At 41.7% G+C, this 20,289-nt stretch overlaps 3 protein-coding genes across 4 annotated transcripts in view; all 3 read right to left on the bottom strand.

Annotated features, from left to right (window-relative positions):
• HECW1 (HECT, C2 and WW domain containing E3 ubiquitin protein ligase 1) overlaps positions 1–20,289 on the bottom strand; it is a gene marked incomplete at both ends in the record, with an annotated part of 618,153 nt that overhangs the window by 530,406 nt on the left and 67,458 nt on the right. The window lies entirely within an intron of this gene.
• Positions 4,789–6,847, bottom strand: LOC309810590 (germ cell-less protein-like 1). Its single transcript, XM_082632700.1, has one exon. It carries the CDS (start codon positions 6,714–6,716, stop codon positions 5,199–5,201), a length of 1,518 nt encoding a protein of 505 aa, XP_082488826.1. The 5' UTR covers positions 6,717–6,847; the 3' UTR covers positions 4,789–5,198.
• LOC309810449 (germ cell-less protein-like 1) lies at positions 12,961–15,339 on the bottom strand. The gene has a single exon (XM_082632475.1). It carries the CDS (start codon positions 14,886–14,888, stop codon positions 13,371–13,373), a length of 1,518 nt encoding a protein of 505 aa, XP_082488601.1. The 5' UTR covers positions 14,889–15,339; the 3' UTR covers positions 12,961–13,370.

The following is a 20,289-nucleotide window of genomic DNA, read 5'->3' as shown; positions in this document are numbered from 1 at the left end:
GGATATCCATTGACAAAGAGCAGCCTATAACAAAAGTCCTGAGATGAGTGACAAAGGAGCAGTGCCAAGTCACAAAAATATACAGACGAACATTGTCCTGTGCTGAGTTCTTCCAATGCAAATCAGAAGATTTCAACATGTTTCCAGTAAAGTCCAATAAAAACAATAGCAAGAAAGACCTATATTCCTGGATATCTTGGCAAAATGCTCTAATTCTATTTTTTAAATCCTAAAAGTATCCAAGCAATCAAATCTTAAAAAAAGATTACCTAGAAAGAATATAAATTGAGGCTATCCTCAAACTTATCCACGATCTCCAAAAGTAGAGAATCACAAAATAATCTCTCAAGAGTCTTGGGGCAAAAGTTATTACACAAAAATAATAGTCACAGTCCAAAAACTATCTATAGAAGTGAGAGAAATATACCCCCCAGAAATCAAAAAACTCAGAAAATAGCCACTGAAGAACTTGCTTAAACATATGTTTTCCTTCCAAATCTATGACTAGGAAACTCATTCTGTTCATGTTTAAGAATAAATATATTCTGGATAGACCTAGATGAAGTAAGTCAGACAGCGAAAGACAAATATGATATCACTTATATATGGAATCTACACAAGAAATTGAATTCTTGTGTTTAAAATAACATAAAAGCTCTCAATGGCCAACATTGGGTTAATTTGAGGATCAAATAGAATCACAACTGTAATTGATTATATCACACTGAGTAAATAAAAATCTACTAGGACACAGTGATTTCTCTCCTCCCAAAAGAAGAGAGAAGAAAAAAAGGGAAAGCTCTTTTTTCACAGAAGAATGGCAGCTAATAAACGTGGAAAGAATTAGATCATTGGAAAGTCACAGATTTGCAGTCTCCGGTGGATAACGGATTCTGAGAAGGAAACAGTGGAGGATAAAACAACTAAGTGACAGGTTATTGGGAAACAGGAATTTGTCCCTATTATTAATTGTGAAGACCAACTGTAGCTTTTGTTGCAGACATCTGAAGATCACCAGCTTAATCAGCAAGTCATCATAAATAAAATTAAAAGACATATTACAACCACATCAAATATGATAGAGTTAATATCTATAATAATAAAGACTTCATACAAATTGGAAAAAGAAGCACCAAGACCTTGCCTGGGGAGGAGGTGTTGGTAAAATACAGGTATAGAGGATTTACAGAAACAGCCTGACTGTCCCTTTGTCCCTTCACTGGAAGTGGATAGGATGGCACCTGCCTGAGTGTCAGAACCCCAGCATCAGACACTTCATAATCTGCGGTATTTTTCCCATGAGGTACGCAGAGGGGCCCAGGACCCCAGGCCACTTTCCTTTTGCCTGCTATTCCTAGCCTGCAGCTTCCTGTCCTCGGCTGGAAGAAGTGGAAGGGCAAAGGGAAAAGACTTGTGCCAACCGAGCCTGTTATTTTTCATCCAGAAAAAAACATCTTTCCCAGAAGTCACCCTCAGAGGAGTCACCTGGTCACAACTACCTGCAGAGAGACAGCCTCCAGCACCCCTCTTTCCTTGACAAAAGAGCAAAAATAAAACGGATAAATCATAGTACTTGGTACTGAATATTTGGAGATTGGCACCTCACAGACCGTTGGTATATGGCATATGTTGTTACAACTTTTCTGAAAAGCAACTCTTCAGTGCGTTTCAGGAAACCTCAGTGTACCTCTAGATTCATCAGTTCTGCTTTGGGGAATCATTTCTATGGAAATAATGTGAAATGCAACGAATGGTTTATGTACATTGATATTCAGGTCGAGAGACTGTCATTTTGAAATCCACTATTAAAACATTTACAGGGTAAAATGTTAACAACAAAGACACATAAATAAGCAAACTTAGACTCTCCCAACTCTCCCCCATTATTCCATTATCCTTGTACTTTACTCTCTGATAACAGAAGGTGGAGTTTCTGAACCTTTCTTTCTGCCATGCTATTCACTCAAATGGATCTATTGTGGTTCCTTTCAATTTCCTGATTACTAGCTCTGACTCCTTCTCACCTCTTCTCTCCACTTTAGGGAAGCTATCAGAATGTAGAGGGCAACATTACAACTGTAGGACTAAGCACAAGTCTTCTCTGGTTGATTTCTTTATATTTTTGTCTTGAAATAATTATAGATTCATGGAAGATGCAGAGAGTACAGAGAACTTTGTGTGCTCTTTACCTACTTCCCCAATGGGAACTATCCTACACTAGCAAAACAAGGAAATTGACATTGGTACAATCTACAGAGCTTATTCAGATGTCATCAGTTTTACAATGCACTCGTGTGTGTGAAGGTCCGTGTAATTTTATCACATGTATGGATTCGTGTAACTACCACCATGATCACAATATGGAGCTGTCTCATCACCACTAAGATCCCATGTATTGTTCTTTTGTAGTCACATCCATTTCCCTGTCATCCTCCCCATCCATAAAAGCTGGCAACCACTAATCTGTTCCCCACTTCTATAATTTTGTTATTTCAAAAATGTTACATAAATGACATCATACATAATGTAACACTCTGAGATTGGTTTTTCCCACTGAGCCAAATTCCCTTGAGATTCATCCACGTTGTTACATGCATTCCTTTTTATTGTTGCATAGTATTTCTGGGTATGGATGTGCCACAGTTGGTTTAGTTATCAACCTGCTGAACTACATTTGTGTTGCTTGCAGTTTTCAGCTATTACAAATAAAGTTGCTATGAACATTCACATACAGGATTTTGTGTGGACATTGGTTTTTGTTTCTCTGGGATAAATGCACGAGTGTAATTGCTGAGTCATATGATAATTAGTTTTAAAAGAAACTGACACACTCCTTTCCACATGGCTGTATTATTATAGGTTCCACCATAAACATATAGTGATCCAAACTCTCTGCATCTTCACCAGCATTTGCCGTTGTCAATATTCTATTTTATTTTAGCCATTCTGATATGTGCATATTATTATGGTTTTAATTGCTTTTTCCTTAGTGGCTAATGATATTGAACATTTTTTTCATGTTTTAATTTTCCATTATTATATCTTATTTTGTGAAATGTCTGTTCATGACTTTTATCTGTTTTCTATTGGGTTTTTAAAAATTTACCATACAGTTTTATCCGTTTGTTAGTATTCTAGTTATGAATCCTTGGGCAGTTATATAGCTTGCAAATTATCTTCCAGTGCTTGGTTATTAAAAGTATATAATTAGTGGGACTTCCCTAGTGACACAGTGGTTAAGAATCTGCCTGCCAATGCAGGGGACACGGGTTCAAGCCCTGGTCTGGGAAGATCCCACATGCCACAGAGCAACTAAGTCCATGAGCCACAACTACTGAGCCTGCACTCTGGAGCCAGCAAGCCACAACTACTGAAGCCTGCACGCCTAGAGCCCATGCTCTGCCACAAGAGAAGCCACTGCAATGAGAAGCCCGCGCACCACAACCAAGAGTAGCCCCTGCTCGCCACAACTAGACAAAAACCACATGCAGCAACAAAGACCCAACACAGCCAGAAATAATAAATAAATAAATAAATTTATTTATTTTTCAAAAAGTATCTAATTAGGGAAGGCCTTTGGGAATGGTGGAGCTAGGGCCTATGAAAATATTTTCCTTCATAAAAGCCATGAGAACACTCACAAATATTCTAAATCAACTTTTTGAGAACTCTGGAAATTAACCAGAACACAGAAACAACTCTTACAACTTGATGATAAAAAGACAATAACCCACTTAAAAAATGGTTAAGTGATTTGAAGAGTTATTTCTCTGAAGACTACATAAAAATGGCCAATAAGTACATGAAATGATCCTCAACATTCCTAGTCAGTTAGATGATTCAAATCACAACCACAGTGAAATTGCAGTAAACACACCCAGTAAAATGGCTACATTTTTTTAAAAGACAGTAACACATATTAGTGAGGATGTGATGAAACGGGAATCTTCATACACCAGTGGTGGGAATGTAAAATGGTGCAGCCACTTGGGAAAAAAGTCTGGCAATTCCTCAGAAGCCTAAACATAAAGTTACCATATAACACAGCAATTCCATTCCTAGGTATATACACAAAAACTTTTTTTTGAAGTATAGTTGATTTATAATGTTTCAGGTGTACAGTAGAGTGATTTAGTTTTATATATATATATATATATATATATATATATATATATATATATATATAAAACGTTTACAGTTATATATATATAAAACTTTTTCAGATTCTTTTCCATTATAGGTTATTACAACTATATTCAACTATATTGAATATAGTTCCCTGTGCTATACAGTAGGTCCTTGTTGGTTATCTAGTTTACATATAGTAGCTTACAAAAACTTGTACATGAATATTCACAGCAGCATTATTCACAATAACTAAAAAGTGAAAACAACACAAATGTCCACCAACTGATGACTGGATAAACAAAATGTGGTGTATCTCTACAGTGGAATATTATTAGCCATACAAGGAACAAAGCACAGACATATCTACAACATGAATGAACCTTGAAAAGTTATGCTAAGAGAAAGAAGGCAGACAAAAAGGGACACATATTTGTATGGGTCCATTTATATGAAATGTCCAGAGTAGGCAAATTGATAGAGACAGAAAGTAGATTAGTAGTTACCATGAGCTGGGGGAAAGGAAGATTGAGGAGTGACCTTTAATGGGTATGAGGTTTCCTTCTGAGGTGATGAAATATTCTGGAATTAGTGGTGGTGTTTGTACAACTTTGTGAATATAATAAAAACCACTCAATTGTACAGTTATTTTTTATTTTACTTTAACATTCACTTAATCAAACGAAAGGAAACACATATATTAAGAGAGTTTCACGAAGAGTAGTAGAGTAGGTAGGCTCAGAGTTTCTCTTTAAAGTCAATAGCTCTTTGTCTTCACAGAAATGATGGGCAGGGCGGGGGGTGGTGTCGATGGATCCTAAACCAGCAGGACAGGTTGCCATGTTAACAGCGCAAATGAATTCTCGAGGAGTTTGGGGGGCTTCAAAATTTGTCCTCTTCATACGCTCATGTGAACAGTCTCAAGTATTATGAGCTACAGTTCAACAAAGCCTCTGACAGAATTGGTTACCAGAGATGGGCAAGCCTGGTTGGTCCCACAGAAGGAGCTGGCATCTGGACCAAGCTGGTCGTCCCTGACCCCAGGAAAGAGCTGCTCAGTTCTCTGAGCTGCTTTACAGGGGCAAACGCCCTGGCAAACTCTCCCCTCGCTGGAGGTACAGGAAGTTACAGGCCACATATATGGGGAAAACCACGTCTTGGTTTTCCAGGTTCATTACCTCTAGCTCTTGATTCTGTCTCAGGGAAAGCATCTGGTATTCTGTGTCCTTCCTGAAAACGGCTCTCCCATCCCTGTCCAAGGAGAACAGGCGCAGGCGGAACGCGACCTTTCTCCTCCCGAGGAGACTGACCCCGAAGCTGCGGTACTTTTTCCGTGCGCTGCACCGGCAAATGATGCGCTGCCTGGCGTAGCGCAGCACCAGGTCCCAGAAGAATTTGAAGCCTTCCCACCGCCAGCTGCACAGCTCGTCCCTGTGGAGCTGGCTCCCGCACCGCATGCTTCTCCCCTGGGGGTCGGACACGTAGACGCCCATGGGCCGGACAATTCTGGTCTGCTCAGCCCGGAGGGGGCCAAGGCAATGCTCACTGTACAAGGGACACAACCAAGAGGGAGGGATCAGCGCGTCCTGGTGGATGACGTGTGCTGACATCGGGTCGCACATTATGTAGGCAAGCCGCAGCTGCTGGAACACTGGCACGAAGGCTCTGCCCTGCTCGGTCTCCAGGAAAGGGGTGCCCTCCGAATCCCTCCTGGACCTGGCAAACCATGAGTTGGTGTCAGGCAATAGGGCACTGCGCGGGCCCCTCCATGTCGGCTGCAGCTGCAAGAACACCCACATTTTCAGCACGATGTACACGTTCATCTCCACCCCCATCACAAAGAGCCGTGAAGAGGCAACGACCTCTTTCATCAGATCCAGGCGGACTTCTCGCAATAGCCCCTCACTACACAGGGTCGTCATGTTGTCCAGCAGCCACTGAAGACACACGGTCCTGATGGTCTGGAGTCCGTAGCTTTCAGCAGAGTAGTAGTAGCTGCACACGGTCTGGGCACTGACAGTCTCCTTCATGACCTCCCCGCACCGCTGAATCACCTGGTCCAGCTGCAGCATGCTGGCTGTGGCCAGGATGGCGACGACTCGACCGGGTGGGATGAGAATGGAGCCTCGGTACAGGGAAGCGAAAGCCTCGTGCAGTGCCTCGCCATCAATGTTCTCGTCAGGCATCTGCAACTCTATAGTATCCATGTTTGTCTCCCGCCAAGCGCCACTGAACATGCTAGCAAAGAACCCTGACTGGCACAAGTAGACCCTATGCAAGTTCCACTCCTCCCCCAGTGCGCAGATCCGCACGTCGCTCCCTTCTCCTCTCAGGAAGAGTGCCTCATAAGTGGACCCTGAATGATCTTTAGCACGTTTCCGGCGGGGCTCTTTTGTGAGCGGCCCCCCTGGGCCTGTCTTCCGCTTGCGGCTCCTCTGACGGGCGGCGGGTCTGGCCTTTTCACTCTCCTTCCCTTCCTCTCTCTCTGCCGCTACTGCCTCCTCGGCCTCCTCCATCCCCGCACTGGCACCTGGCTCCTCTGGGGCACGCCCCCACCAGCGCCATGGCATCCGACTGCTTCGTGCTCCCATGGCCTATACCTCAGTGGGGCAGTGGCCAAGCTTCCTCTCCAGGCGCCCTTGCCGCGGGCACGAGCTCAGCCCAGAGTGATGCTGGGTACTATGACGTTTGCTCTAACGGTCTCTCGAGAGGACGACGCCACGCTAAGCCACACCCACTAGGCCCCACCCCGCCGGGTAAGGGCACTCCATACCAGGGATTCCACTCTGTTTATCTTTCCTTCCTGGGATGATTGCTCTCGGGCTCCCTTCATAGGACGATGGTGGAACAGAGGCCTTTGTGTGCCAAGTTTACCCATTAATTTCAAGAACACAATTCGCTCTTGCCCATCTAAAACAGTTAGTGATTATTCCTTTATGGAGAATTACATCTTGGTCCCAGCCCTGTCCTCTAGGCACCTTAATTTCCATAATTAACTTCTTAGTTAGTTAGTTATTTTTAATTAATTTTATTTTTATATTTTTTATTAGTTCCTGCTTTACAACAGAGTGAGTCAGTTATACATATACATCTGTTCCCATATCCCTTCCCTCTAGCGTCTCCCTCCCTCCCACTCTCCCTATCCCACCTCTCCAGGAGGTCACAAAGCACCCAGCTGATCTCCCTGTGCTCTGCGGCTGCTTCCCACTAGCTATCTACCTTACGTTTGGTAGTGTATGTATGTCCATGCCTCTCTCTCGCTTTGTCACAGCTTACCCTTCCTCCTCCCCATATCCTCAAGTCCGTTCTCAAGTAGATCTGTGTCTTTATTCCTGTTTTACCCCTAGGTTCTTCATGACATTTGTTTTCTTAAATTCCATATATATGTGTTAGCATACGGTATTTGTCTTTCTCTTTCTGACTTACTTCACTCTGTAGGACAGACTCTAGGTCTATCCACCTCATTACAAACAGCTCCGTTCCGTTTCTTTGTATGGCTGAGTAATATTCCATTGTATATATGTGCCACATCTTCTTTATCCGTTCATCCGATGATGGACACTTAGGTTGTTTCCAGCTCCGGGCTATTGTGAATAGAGCTGCAATGAACGTTTTGGTACATGTCTCTTTTTGAATTATGGTTTTCTCAGGGTATATGCCTAGTAGTGGGATTGCTGGGTCATATGGTAGTTCTATGTTTAGTTTTTTAAGGAACCTCCATACTGTTCTCCATCTTTAATGTTACACCATCTTTAATGTGTGGCTCTCTTCCCCAGCTTGCAAGATGGCTGCTGGCACTCCAGCCACCATAACCACATTCCAGATTGAATATGGAGGAAAAGGAAGAGCAAATGCAGCATACCAAATGAGTCGGCTTCCCTTAAAGAGCTTCCCCAGAGGCCCCCACCCAATGACTTCCAAATATATCTCACTGGACTCAGTTATGTCATATAACTACTGTTACCTGCATGGAAGACTGGGAAATAGAGCTTTTAAACTGAGACCATTCCAAAATTAAAACAGAGTTCTATGAGTAAAGAAAAAGGAGAGAGGGGATATCCGTTGACAAAGAGCAGCCTATAACAAAATTCCTGAGATGAGTGACAAAGGAGCAGTGCCAAGTCACAAAAATATACAGACGAACATTGTCCTGTGCTGAGTTCTTCCAATGCAAATCAGAAGATTTCAACATGTTTCCAGTAAAGTCCAATAAAAACAATAGCAAGAAAGACCTATATTCCTGGATATCTTGGCAAAATGCTCTAATTCTATTTTTTAAATCCTAAAAGTATCCAAGCAATCAAATCTTAAAAAAAGATTACCTAGAAAGAATATAAATTGAGGCTATCCTCAAACTTATCCACGATCTCCAAAAGTAGAGAATCACAAAATAATCTCTCAAGAGTCTTGGGGCAAAAGTTATTACACAAAAATAATAGTCACAGTCCAAAAACTATCTATAGAAGTGAGAGAAATATACCCCCCAGAAATCAAAAAACTCAGAAAATAGCCACTGAAGAACTTGCTTAAACATATGTTTTCCTTCCAAATCTATGACTAGGAAACTCATTCTGTTCATGTTTAAGAATAAATATATTCTGGATAGACCTAGATGAAGTAAGTCAGACAGCGAAAGACAAATATGATATCACTTATATATGGAATCTACACAAGAAATTGAATTCTTGTGTTTAAAATAACATAAAAGCTCTCAATGGCCAACATTGGGTTAATTTGAGGATCAAATAGAATCACAACTGTAATTGATTATATCACACTGAGTAAATAAAAATCTACTAGGACACAGTGATTTCTCTCCTCCCAAAAGAAGAGAGAAGAAAAAAAGGGAAAGCTCTTTTTTCACAGAAGAATGGCAGCTAATAAACGTGGAAAGAATTAGATCATTGGAAAGTCACAGATTTGCAGTCTCCGGTGGATAACGGATTCTGAGAAGGAAACAGTGGAGGATAAAACAACTAAGTGACAGGTTATTGGGAAACAGGAATTTGTCCCTATTATTAATTGTGAAGACCAACTGTAGCTTTTGTTGCAGACATCTGAAGATCACCAGCTTAATCAGCAAGTCATCATAAATAAAATTAAAAGACATATTACAACCACATCAAATATGATAGAGTTAATATCTATAATAATAAAGACTTCATACAAATTGGAAAAAGAAGCACCAAGACCTTGCCTGGGGAGGAGGTGTTGGTAAAATACAGGTATAGAGGATTTACAGAAACAGCCTGACTGTCCCTTTGTCCCTTCACTGGAAGTGGATAGGATGGCACCTGCCTGAGTGTCAGAACCCCAGCATCAGACACTTCATAATCTGCGGTATTTTTCCCATGAGGTACGCAGAGGGGCCCAGGACCCCAGGCCACTTTCCTTTTGCCTGCTATTCCTAGCCTGCAGCTTCCTGTCCTCGGCTGGAAGAAGTGGAAGGGCAAAGGGAAAAGACTTGTGCCAACCGAGCCTGTTATTTTTCATCCAGAAAAAAACATCTTTCCCAGAAGTCACCCTCAGAGGAGTCACCTGGTCACAACTACCTGCAGAGAGACAGCCTCCAGCACCCCTCTTTCCTTGACAAAAGAGCAAAAATAAAACGGATAAATCATAGTACTTGGTACTGAATATTTGGAGATTGGCACCTCACAGACCGTTGGTATATGGCATATGTTGTTACAACTTTTCTGAAAAGCAACTCTTCAGTGCGTTTCAGGAAACCTCAGTGTACCTCTAGATTCATCAGTTCTGCTTTGGGGAATCATTTCTATGGAAATAATGTGAAATGCAACGAATGGTTTATGTACATTGATATTCAGGTCGAGAGACTGTCATTTTGAAATCCACTATTAAAACATTTACAGGGTAAAATGTTAACAACAAAGACACATAAATAAGCAAACTTAGACTCTCCCAACTCTCCCCCATTATTCCATTATCCTTGTACTTTACTCTCTGATAACAGAAGGTGGAGTTTCTGAACCTTTCTTTCTGCCATGCTATTCACTCAAATGGATCTATTGTGGTTCCTTTCAATTTCCTGATTACTAGCTCTGACTCCTTCTCACCTCTTCTCTCCACTTTAGGGAAGCTATCAGAATGTAGAGGGCAACATTACAACTGTAGGACTAAGCACAAGTCTTCTCTGGTTGATTTCTTTATATTTTTGTCTTGAAATAATTATAGATTCATGGAAGATGCAGAGAGTACAGAGAACTTTGTGTGCTCTTTACCTACTTCCCCAATGGGAACTATCCTACACTAGCAAAACAAGGAAATTGACATTGGTACAATCTACAGAGCTTATTCAGATGTCATCAGTTTTACAATGCACTCGTGTGTGTGAAGGTCCGTGTAATTTTATCACATGTATGGATTCGTGTAACTACCACCATGATCACAATATGGAGCTGTCTCATCACCACTAAGATCCCATGTATTGTTCTTTTGTAGTCACATCCATTTCCCTGTCATCCTCCCCATCCATAAAAGCTGGCAACCACTAATCTGTTCCCCACTTCTATAATTTTGTTATTTCAAAAATGTTACATAAATGACATCATACATAATGTAACACTCTGAGATTGGTTTTTCCCACTGAGCCAAATTCCCTTGAGATTCATCCACGTTGTTACATGCATTCCTTTTTATTGTTGCATAGTATTTCTGGGTATGGATGTGCCACAGTTGGTTTAGTTATCAACCTGCTGAACTACATTTGTGTTGCTTGCAGTTTTCAGCTATTACAAATAAAGTTGCTATGAACATTCACATACAGGATTTTGTGTGGACATTGGTTTTTGTTTCTCTGGGATAAATGCACGAGTGTAATTGCTGGGTCATATGATAATTAGTTTTAAAAGAAACTGACACACTCCTTTCCACATGGCTGTATTATTATAGGTTCCACCATAAACATATAGTGATCCAAACTCTCTGCATCTTCACCAGCATTTGCCGTTGTCAATATTCTATTTTATTTTAGCCATTCTGATATGTGCATATTATTATGGTTTTAATTGCTTTTTCCTTAGTGGCTAATGATATTGAACATTTTTTTCATGTTTTAATTTTCCATTATTATATCTTATTTTGTGAAATGTCTGTTCATGACTTTTATCTGTTTTCTATTGGGTTTTTAAAAATTTACCATACAGTTTTATCCGTTTGTTAGTATTCTAGTTATGAATCCTTGGGCAGTTATATAGCTTGCAAATTATCTTCCAGTGATTGGTTATTAAAAGTATATAATTAGTGGGACTTCCCTAGTGACACAGTGGTTAAGAATCTGCCTGCCAATGCAGGGGACACGGGTTCAAGCCCTGGTCTGGGAAGATCCCACATGCCACAGAGCAACTAAGTCCATGAGCTACAACTACTGAGCCTGCACTCTGGAGCCAGCAAGCCACAACTACTGAAGCCTGCACGCCTAGAGCCCATGCTCTGCCACAAGAGAAGCCACTGCAATGAGAAGCCCGCGCACCACAACCAAGAGTAGCCCCTGCTCGCCACAACTAGACAAAAACCACATGCAGCAACAAAGACCCAACACAGCCAGAAATAATAAATAAATAAATAAATTTATTTATTTTTCAAAAAGTATCTAATTAGGGAAGGCCTTTGGGAATGGTGGAGCTAGGGCCTATGAAAATATTTTCCTTCATAAAAGCCATGAGAACACTCACAAATATTCTAAATCAACTTTTTGAGAATTCTGGACATTAACCAGAACACAGAAACAACTCTTACAACTTGATGATAAAAAGACAATAACCCACTTAAAAAATGGTTAAGTGATTTGAAGAGTTATTTCTCTGAAGACTACATAAAAATGGCCAATAAGTACATGAAATGATCCTCAACATTCCTAGTCAGTTAGATGATTCAAATCACAACCACAATGAAATTGCAGTAAACACACCCAGTAAAATGGCTACAATTGTTTAAAAGACAGTAACACATATTAGTGAGGATGTGATGAAACGGGAATCTTCATACACCAGTGGTGGGAATGTAAAATGGTGCAGCCACTTGGGAAAAAAGTCTGGCAATTCCTCAGAAGCCTAAACATAAAGTTACCATATAACACAGCAATTCCATTCCTAGGTATATACACAAAAACTTTTTTTTGAAGTATAGTTGATTTATAATGTTTCAGGTGTACAGTAGAGTGATTTAGTTTTATATATATATATATATATATATATATATATATATATATATAAAACGTTTACAGTTATATATATATAAAACTTTTTCAGATTCTTTTCCATTATAGGTTATTACAACTATATTCAACTATATTGAATATAGTTCCCTGTGCTATACAGTAGGTCCTTGTTGGTTATCTAGTTTACATATAGTAGCTTACAAAAACTTGTACATGAATATTCACAGCAGCATTATTCACAATAACTAAAAAGTGAAAACAACACAAATGTCCACCAACTGATGACTGGATAAACAAAATGTGGTGTATCTCTACAGTGGAATATTATTAGCCATACAAGGAACAAAGCACAGACATATCTACAACATGAATGAACCTTGAAAAGTTATGCTAAGAGAAAGAAGGCAGACAAAAAGGGACACATATTTGTATGGGTCCATTTATATGAAATGTCCAGAGTAGGCAAATTGATAGAGACAGAAAGTAGATTAGTAGTTACCATGAGCTGGGGGAAAGGAAGATTGAGGAGTGACCTTTAATGGGTATGAGGTTTCCTTCTGAGGTGATGAAATATTCTGGAATTAGTGGTGGTGTTTGTACAACTTTGTGAATATAATAAAAACCACTCAATTGTACAGTTATTTTTTATTTTACTTTAACATTCACTTAATCAAACGAAAGGAAACACATATATTAAGAGAGTTTCACGAAGAGTAGTAGAGTAGGTAGGCTCAGAGTTTCTCTTTAAAGTCAATAGCTCTTTGTCTTCACAGAAATGATGGGCAGGGCGGGGGGTGGTGTCGATGGATCCTAAACCAGCAGGACAGGTTGCCATGTTAACAGCGCAAATGAATTCTCGAGGAGTTTGGGGGGCTTCAAAATTTGTCCTCTTCATACGCTCATGTGAACAGTCTCAAGTATTATGAGCTACAGTTCAACAAAGCCTCTGACAGAATTGGTTACCAGAGATGGGCAAGCCTGGTTGGTCCCACAGAAGGAGCTGGCATCTGGACCAAGCTGGTCGTCCCTGACCCCAGGAAAGAGCTGCTCAGTTCTCTGAGCTGCTTTACAGGGGCAAACGCCCTGGCAAACTCTCCCCTCGCTGGAGGTACAGGAAGTTACAGGCCACGTATATGGGGAAAACCACGTCTTGGTTTTCCAGGTTCATTACCTCTAGCTCTTGATTCTGTCTCAGGGAAAGCATCTGGTATTCTGTGTCCTTCCTGAAAACGGCTCTCCCATCCCTGTCCAAGGAGAACAGGCGCAGGCGGAACGCGACCTTTCTCCTCCCGAGGAGACTGACCCCGAAGCTGCGGTACTTTTTCCGTGCGCTGCACCGGCAAATGATGCGCTGCCTGGCGTAGCGCAGCACCAGGTCCCAGAAGAATTTGAAGCCTTCCCACCGCCAGCTGCACAGCTCGTCCCTGTGGAGCTGGCTCCCGCACCGCATGCTTCTCCCCTGGGGGTCGGACACGTAGACGCCCATGGGCCGGACAATTCTGGTCTGCTCAGCCCGGAGGGGGCCAAGGCAATGCTCACTGTACAAGGGACACAACCAAGAGGGAGGGATCAGCGCGTCCTGGTGGATGACGTGTGCTGACATCGGGTCGCACATTATGTAGGCAAGCCGCAGCTGCTGGAACACTGGCACGAAGGCTCTGCCCTGCTCGGTCTCCAGGAAAGGGGTGCCCTCCGAATCCCTCCTGGACCTGGCAAACCATGAGTTGGTGTCAGGCAATAGGGCACTGCGCGGGCCCCTCCATGTCGGCTGCAGCTGCAAGAACACCCACATTTTCAGCACGATGTACACGTTCATCTCCACCCCCATCACAAAGAGCCGTGAAGAGGCAACGACCTCTTTCATCAGATCCAGGCGGACTTCTCGCAATAGCCCCTCACTACACAGGGTCGTCATGTTGTCCAGCAGCCACTGAAGACACACGGTCCTGATGGTCTGGAGTCCGTAGCTTTCAGCAGAGTAGTAGTAGCTGCACACGGTCTGGGCACTGACAGTCTCCTTCATGACCTCCCCGCACCGCTGAATCACCTGGTCCAGCTGCAGCATGCTGGCTGTGGCCAGGATGGCGACGACTCGACCGGGTGGGATGAGAATGGAGCCTCGGTACAGGGAAGCGAAAGCCTCGTGCAGTGCCTCGCCATCAATGTTCTCGTCAGGCATCTGCAACTCTATAGTATCCATGTTTGTCTCCCGCCAAGCGCCACTGAACATGCTAGCAAAGAACCCTGACTGGCACAAGTAGACCCTATGCAAGTTCCACTCCTCCCCCAGTGCGCAGATCCGCACGTCGCTCCCTTCTCCTCTCAGGAAGAGTGCCTCATAAGTGGACCCTGAATGATCTTTAGCACGTTTCCGGCGGGGCTCTTTTGTGAGCGGCCCCCCTGGGCCTGTCTTCCGCTTGCGGCTCCTCTGACGGGCGGCGGGTCTGGCCTTTTCACTCTCCTTCCCTTCCTCTCTCTCTGCCGCTACTGCCTCCTCGGCCTCCTCCATCCCCGCACTGGCACCTGGCTCCTCTGGGGCACGCCCCCACCAGCGCCATGGCATCCGACTGCTTCGTGCTCCCATGGCCTATACCTCAGTGGGGCAGTGGCCAAGCTTCCTCTCCAGGCGCCCTTGCCGCGGGCACGAGCTCAGCCCAGAGTGATGCTGGGTACTATGACGTTTGCTCTAACGGTCTCTCGAGAGGACGACGCCACGCTAAGCCACACCCACTAGGCCCCACCCCGCCGGGTAAGGGCACTCCGTACCAGGGATTCCACTCTGTTTATCTTTCCTTCCTGGGATGATTGCTCTCGGGCTCCCTTCATAGGATGATGGTGGAACAGAGGCCTTTGTGTGCCAAGTTTACCCATTAATTTCAAGAACACAATTCGCTCTTGCCCATCTAAAACAGTTAGTGATTATTCCTTTATGGAGAATTACATCTTGGTCCCAGCCCTGTCCTCTAGGCACCTTAATTTCCATAATTAACTTCTTATTTAGTTAGTTATGTTTAATTAATTTTATTTTTATATTTTTTATTAGTTCCTGCTTTACAACACAGTGAGTCAGTTATACATATACATCTGTTCCCATATCCCTTCCCTCTAGCGTCTCCCTCCCTCCCACTCTCCCTATCCCACCTCTCCAGGAGGTCACAAAGCACCCAGCTGATCTCCCTGTGCTCTGCGGCTGCTTCCCACTAGCTATCTACCTTACGTTTGGTAGTGTATGTATGTCCATGCCTCTCTCTCGCTTTGTCACAGCTTACCCTTCCTCCTCCCCATATCCTCAAGTCCGTTCTCAAGTAGATCTGTGTCTTTATTCCTGTTTTACCCCTAGGTTCTTCATGACATTTGTTTTCTTAAATTCCATATATATGTGTTAGCATACGGTATTTGTCTTTCTCTTTCTGACTTACTTCACTCTGTAGGACAGACTCTAGGTCTATCCACCTCATTACAAACAGCTCCGTTCCGTTTCTTTGTATGGCTGAGTAATATTCCATTGTATATATGTGCCACATCTTCTTTATCCGTTCATCCGATGATGGACACTTAGGTTGTTTCCAGCTCCGGGCTATTGTGAATAGAGCTGCAATGAACGTTTTGGTACATGTCTCTTTTTGAATTATGGTTTTCTCAGGGTATATGCCTAGTAGTGGGATTGCTGGGTCATATGGTAGTTCTATGTTTAGTTTTTTAAGGAACCTCCATACTGTTCTCCATCTTTAATGTTACACCATCTTTAATGTGTGGCTCTCTTCCCCAGCTTGCAAGATGGCTGCTGGCACTCCAGCCACCATAACCACATTCCAGATTGAATATGGAGGAAAAGGAAGAGCAAATGCAGCATACCAAATGAGTCGGCTTCCCTTAAAGAGCTTCCCCAGAGGCCCCCACCCAATGACTTCCAAATATATCTCACTGGACTCAGTTATGTCATATAACTACTGTTACCTGCATGGAAGACTGGGAAATAGAGCTTTTAAACTGAGACCATTCCAAAATTAAAACAGAGTTCTATGAGTAAAGAAAAAGGAGAGAGGGGATATCCATTGACAAAGAGCAGCCTATAACAAAAGTCCTGAGATGAGTGACAAAGGAGCAGTGCCAAGTCACAAAAATATACAGACGAACATTGTCCTGTGCTGAGTTCTTCCAATGCAAATCAGAAGATTTCAACATGTTTCCAGTAAAGTCCAATAAAAACAATAGCAAGAAAGACCTATATTCCTGGATATCTTGGCAAAATGCTCTAATTCTATTTTTTAAATCCTAAAAGTATCCAAGCAATCAAATCTTAAAAAAAGATTACCTAGAAAGAATATAAATTGAGGCTATCCTCAAACTTATCCACGATCTCCAAAAGTAGAGAATCACAAAATAATCTCTCAAGAGTCTTGGGGCAAAAGTTATTACACAAAAATAATAGTCACAGTCCAAAAACTATCTATAGAAGTGAGAGAAATATACCCCCCAGAAATCAAAAAACTCAGAAAATAGCCACTGAAGAACTTGCTTAAACATATGTTTTCCTTCCAAATCTATGACTAGGAAACTCATTCTGTTCATGTTTAAGAATAAATATATTCTGGATAGACCTAGATGAAGTAAGTCAGACAGCGAAAGACAAATATGATATCACTTATATATGGAATCTACACAAGAAATTGAATTCTTGTGTTTAAAATAACATAAAAGCTCTCAATGGCCAACATTGGGTTAATTTGAGGATCAAATAGAATCACAACTGTAATTGATTATATCACACTGAGTAAATAAAAATCTACTAGGACACAGTGATTTCTCTCCTCCCAAAAGAAGAGAGAAGAAAAAAAGGGAAAGCTCTTTTTTCACAGAAGAATGGCAGCTAATAAACGTGGAAAGAATTAGATCATTGGAAAGTCACAGATTTGCAGTCTCCGGTGGATAACGGATTCTGAGAAGGAAACAGTGGAGGATAAAACAACTAAGTGACAGGTTATTGGGAAACAGGAATTTGTCCCTATTATTAATTGTGAAGACCAACTGTAGCTTTTGTTGCAGACATCTGAAGATCACCAGCTTAATCAGCAAGTCATCATAAATAAAATTAAAAGACATATTACAACCACATCAAATATGATAGAGTTAATATCTATAATAATAAAGACTTCATACAAATTGGAAAAAGAAGCACCAAGACCTTGCCTGGGGAGGAGGTGTTGGTAAAATACAGGTATAGAGGATTTACAGAAACAGCCTGACTGTCCCTTTGTCCCTTCACTGGAAGTGGATAGGATGGCACCTGCCTGAGTGTCAGAACCCCAGCATCAGACACTTCATAATCTGCGGTATTTTTCCCATGAGGTACGCAGAGGGGCCCAGGACCCCAGGCCACTTTCCTTTTGCCTGCTATTCCTAGCCTGCAGCTTCCTGTCCTCGGCTGGAAGAAGTGGAAGGGCAAAGGGAAAAGACTTGTGCCAACCGAGCCTGTTATTTTTCATCCAGAAAAAAACATCTTTCCCAGAAGTCACCCTCAGAGGAGTCACCTGGTCACAACTACCTGCAGAGAGACAGCCTCCAGCACCCCTCTTTCCTTGACAAAAGAGCAAAAATAAAACGGATAAATCATAGTACTTGGTACTGAATATTTGGAGATTGGCACCTCACAGACCGTTGGTATATGGCATATGTTGTTACAACTTTTCTGAAAAGCAACTCTTCAGTGCGTTTCAGGAAACCTCAGTGTACCTCTAGATTCATCAGTTCTGCTTTGGGGAATCATTTCTATGGAAATAATGTGAAATGCAACGAATGGTTTATGTACATTGATATTCAGGTCGAGAGACTGTCATTTTGAAATCCACTATTAAAACATTTACAGGGTAAAATGTTAACAACAAAGACACATAAATAAGCAAACTTAGACTCTCCCAACTCTCCCCCATTATTCCATTATCCTTGTACTTTACTCTCTGATAACAGAAGGTGGAGTTTCTGAACCTTTCTTTCTGCCATGCTATTCACTCAAATGGATCTATTGTGGTTCCTTTCAATTTCCTGATTACTAGCTCTGACTCCTTCTCACCTCTTCTCTCCACTTTAGGGAAGCTATCAGAATGTAGAGGGCAACATTACAACTGTAGGACTAAGCACAAGTCTTCTCTGGTTGATTTCTTTATATTTTTGTCTTGAAATAATTATAGATTCATGGAAGATGCAGAGAGTACAGAGAACTTTGTGTGCTCTTTACCTACTTCCCCAATGGGAACTATCCTACACTAGCAAAACAAGGAAATTGACATTGGTACAATCTACAGAGCTTATTCAGATGTCATCAGTTTTACAATGCACTCGTGTGTGTGAAGGTCCGTGTAATTTTATCACATGTATGGATTCGTGTAACTACCACCATGATCACAATATGGAGCTGTCTCATCACCACTAAGATCCCATGTATTGTTCTTTTGTAGTCACATCCATTTCCCTGTCATCCTCCCCATCCATAAAAGCTGGCAACCACTAATCTGTTCCCCACTTCTATAATTTTGTTATTTCAAAAATGTTACATAAATGACATCATACATAATGTAACACTCTGAGATTGGTTTTTCCCACTGAGCCAAATTCCCTTGAGATTCATCCACGTTGTTACATGCATTCCTTTTTATTGTTGCATAGTATTTCTGGGTATGGATGTGCCACAGTTGGTTTAGTTATCAACCTGCTGAACTACATTTGTGTTGCTTGCAGTTTTCAGCTATTACAAATAAAGTTGCTATGAACATTCACATACAGGATTTTGTGTGGACATTGGTTTTTGTTTCTCTGGGATAAATGCACGAGTGTAATTGCTGAGTCATATGATAATTAGTTTTAAAAGAAACTGACACACTCCTTTCCACATGGCTGTATTATTATAGGTTCCACCATAAACATATAGTGATCCAAACTCTCTGCATCTTCACCAGCATTTGCCGTTGTCAATATTCTATTTTATTTTAGCCATTCTGATATGTGCATATTATTATGGTTTTAATTGCTTTTTCCTTAGTGGCTAATGATATTGAACATTTTTTTCATGTTTTAATTTTCCATTATTATATCTTATTTTGTGAAATGTCTGTTCATGACTTTTATCTGTTTTCTATTGGGTTTTTAAAAATTTACCATACAGTTTTATCCGTTTGTTAGTATTCTAGTTATGAATCCTTGGGCAGTTATATAGCTTGCAAATTATCTTCCAGTGCTTGGTTATTAAAAGTATATAATTAGTGGGACTTCCCTAGTGACACAGTGGTTAAGAATCTGCCTGCCAATGCAGGGGACACGGGTTCAAGCCCTGGTCTGGGAAGATCCCACATGCCACAGAGCAACTAAGTCCATGAGCCACAACTACTGAGCCTGCACTCTGGAGCCAGCAAGCCACAACTACTGAAGCCTGCACGCCTAGAGCCCATGCTCTGCCACAAGAGAAGCCACTGCAATGAGAAGCCCGCGCACCACAACCAAGAGTAGCCCCTGCTCGCCACAACTAGACAAAAACCACATGCAGCAACAAAGACCCAACACAGCCAGAAATAATAAATAAATAAATAAATTTATTTATTTTTCAAAAAGTATCTAATTAGGGAAGGCCTTTGGGAATGGTGGAGCTAGGGCCTATGAAAATATTTTCCTTCATAAAAGCCATGAGAACACTCACAAATATTCTAAATCAACTTTTTGAGAACTCTGGAAATTAACCAGAACACAGAAACAACTCTTACAACTTGATGATAAAAAGACAATAACCCACTTAAAAAATGGTTAAGTGATTTGAAGAGTTATTTCTCTGAAGACTACATAAAAATGGCCAATAAGTACATGAAATGATCCTCAACATTCCTAGTCAGTTAGATGATTCAAATCACAACCACAGTGAAATTGCAGTAAACACACCCAGTAAAATGGCTACATTTTTTTAAAAGACAGTAACACATATTAGTGAGGATGTGATGAAA

Source organism: Mesoplodon mirus (assembly GCF_964341445.2).
Source record: "Mesoplodon mirus genome assembly, chromosome: 9".
In the NCBI taxonomy this organism is placed as follows: Eukaryota; Metazoa; Chordata; class Mammalia; order Artiodactyla; family Ziphiidae; genus Mesoplodon; species Mesoplodon mirus.
Note: the sequence above shows the minus strand (reverse complement) of the source record. Positions and strands in the feature narration are given on the sequence as shown.

What these genes read in the sequence shown, in the direction of transcription:
- LOC309810590 (XM_082632700.1), bottom strand. Translation starts at nt 6,716, where the DNA reads ATGGGAGCACGAAGCAGTCGGATGCCATGGCGCTGGTGGGGGCGTGCC.
- LOC309810449 (XM_082632475.1), bottom strand. Translation starts at nt 14,888, where the DNA reads ATGGGAGCACGAAGCAGTCGGATGCCATGGCGCTGGTGGGGGCGTGCC.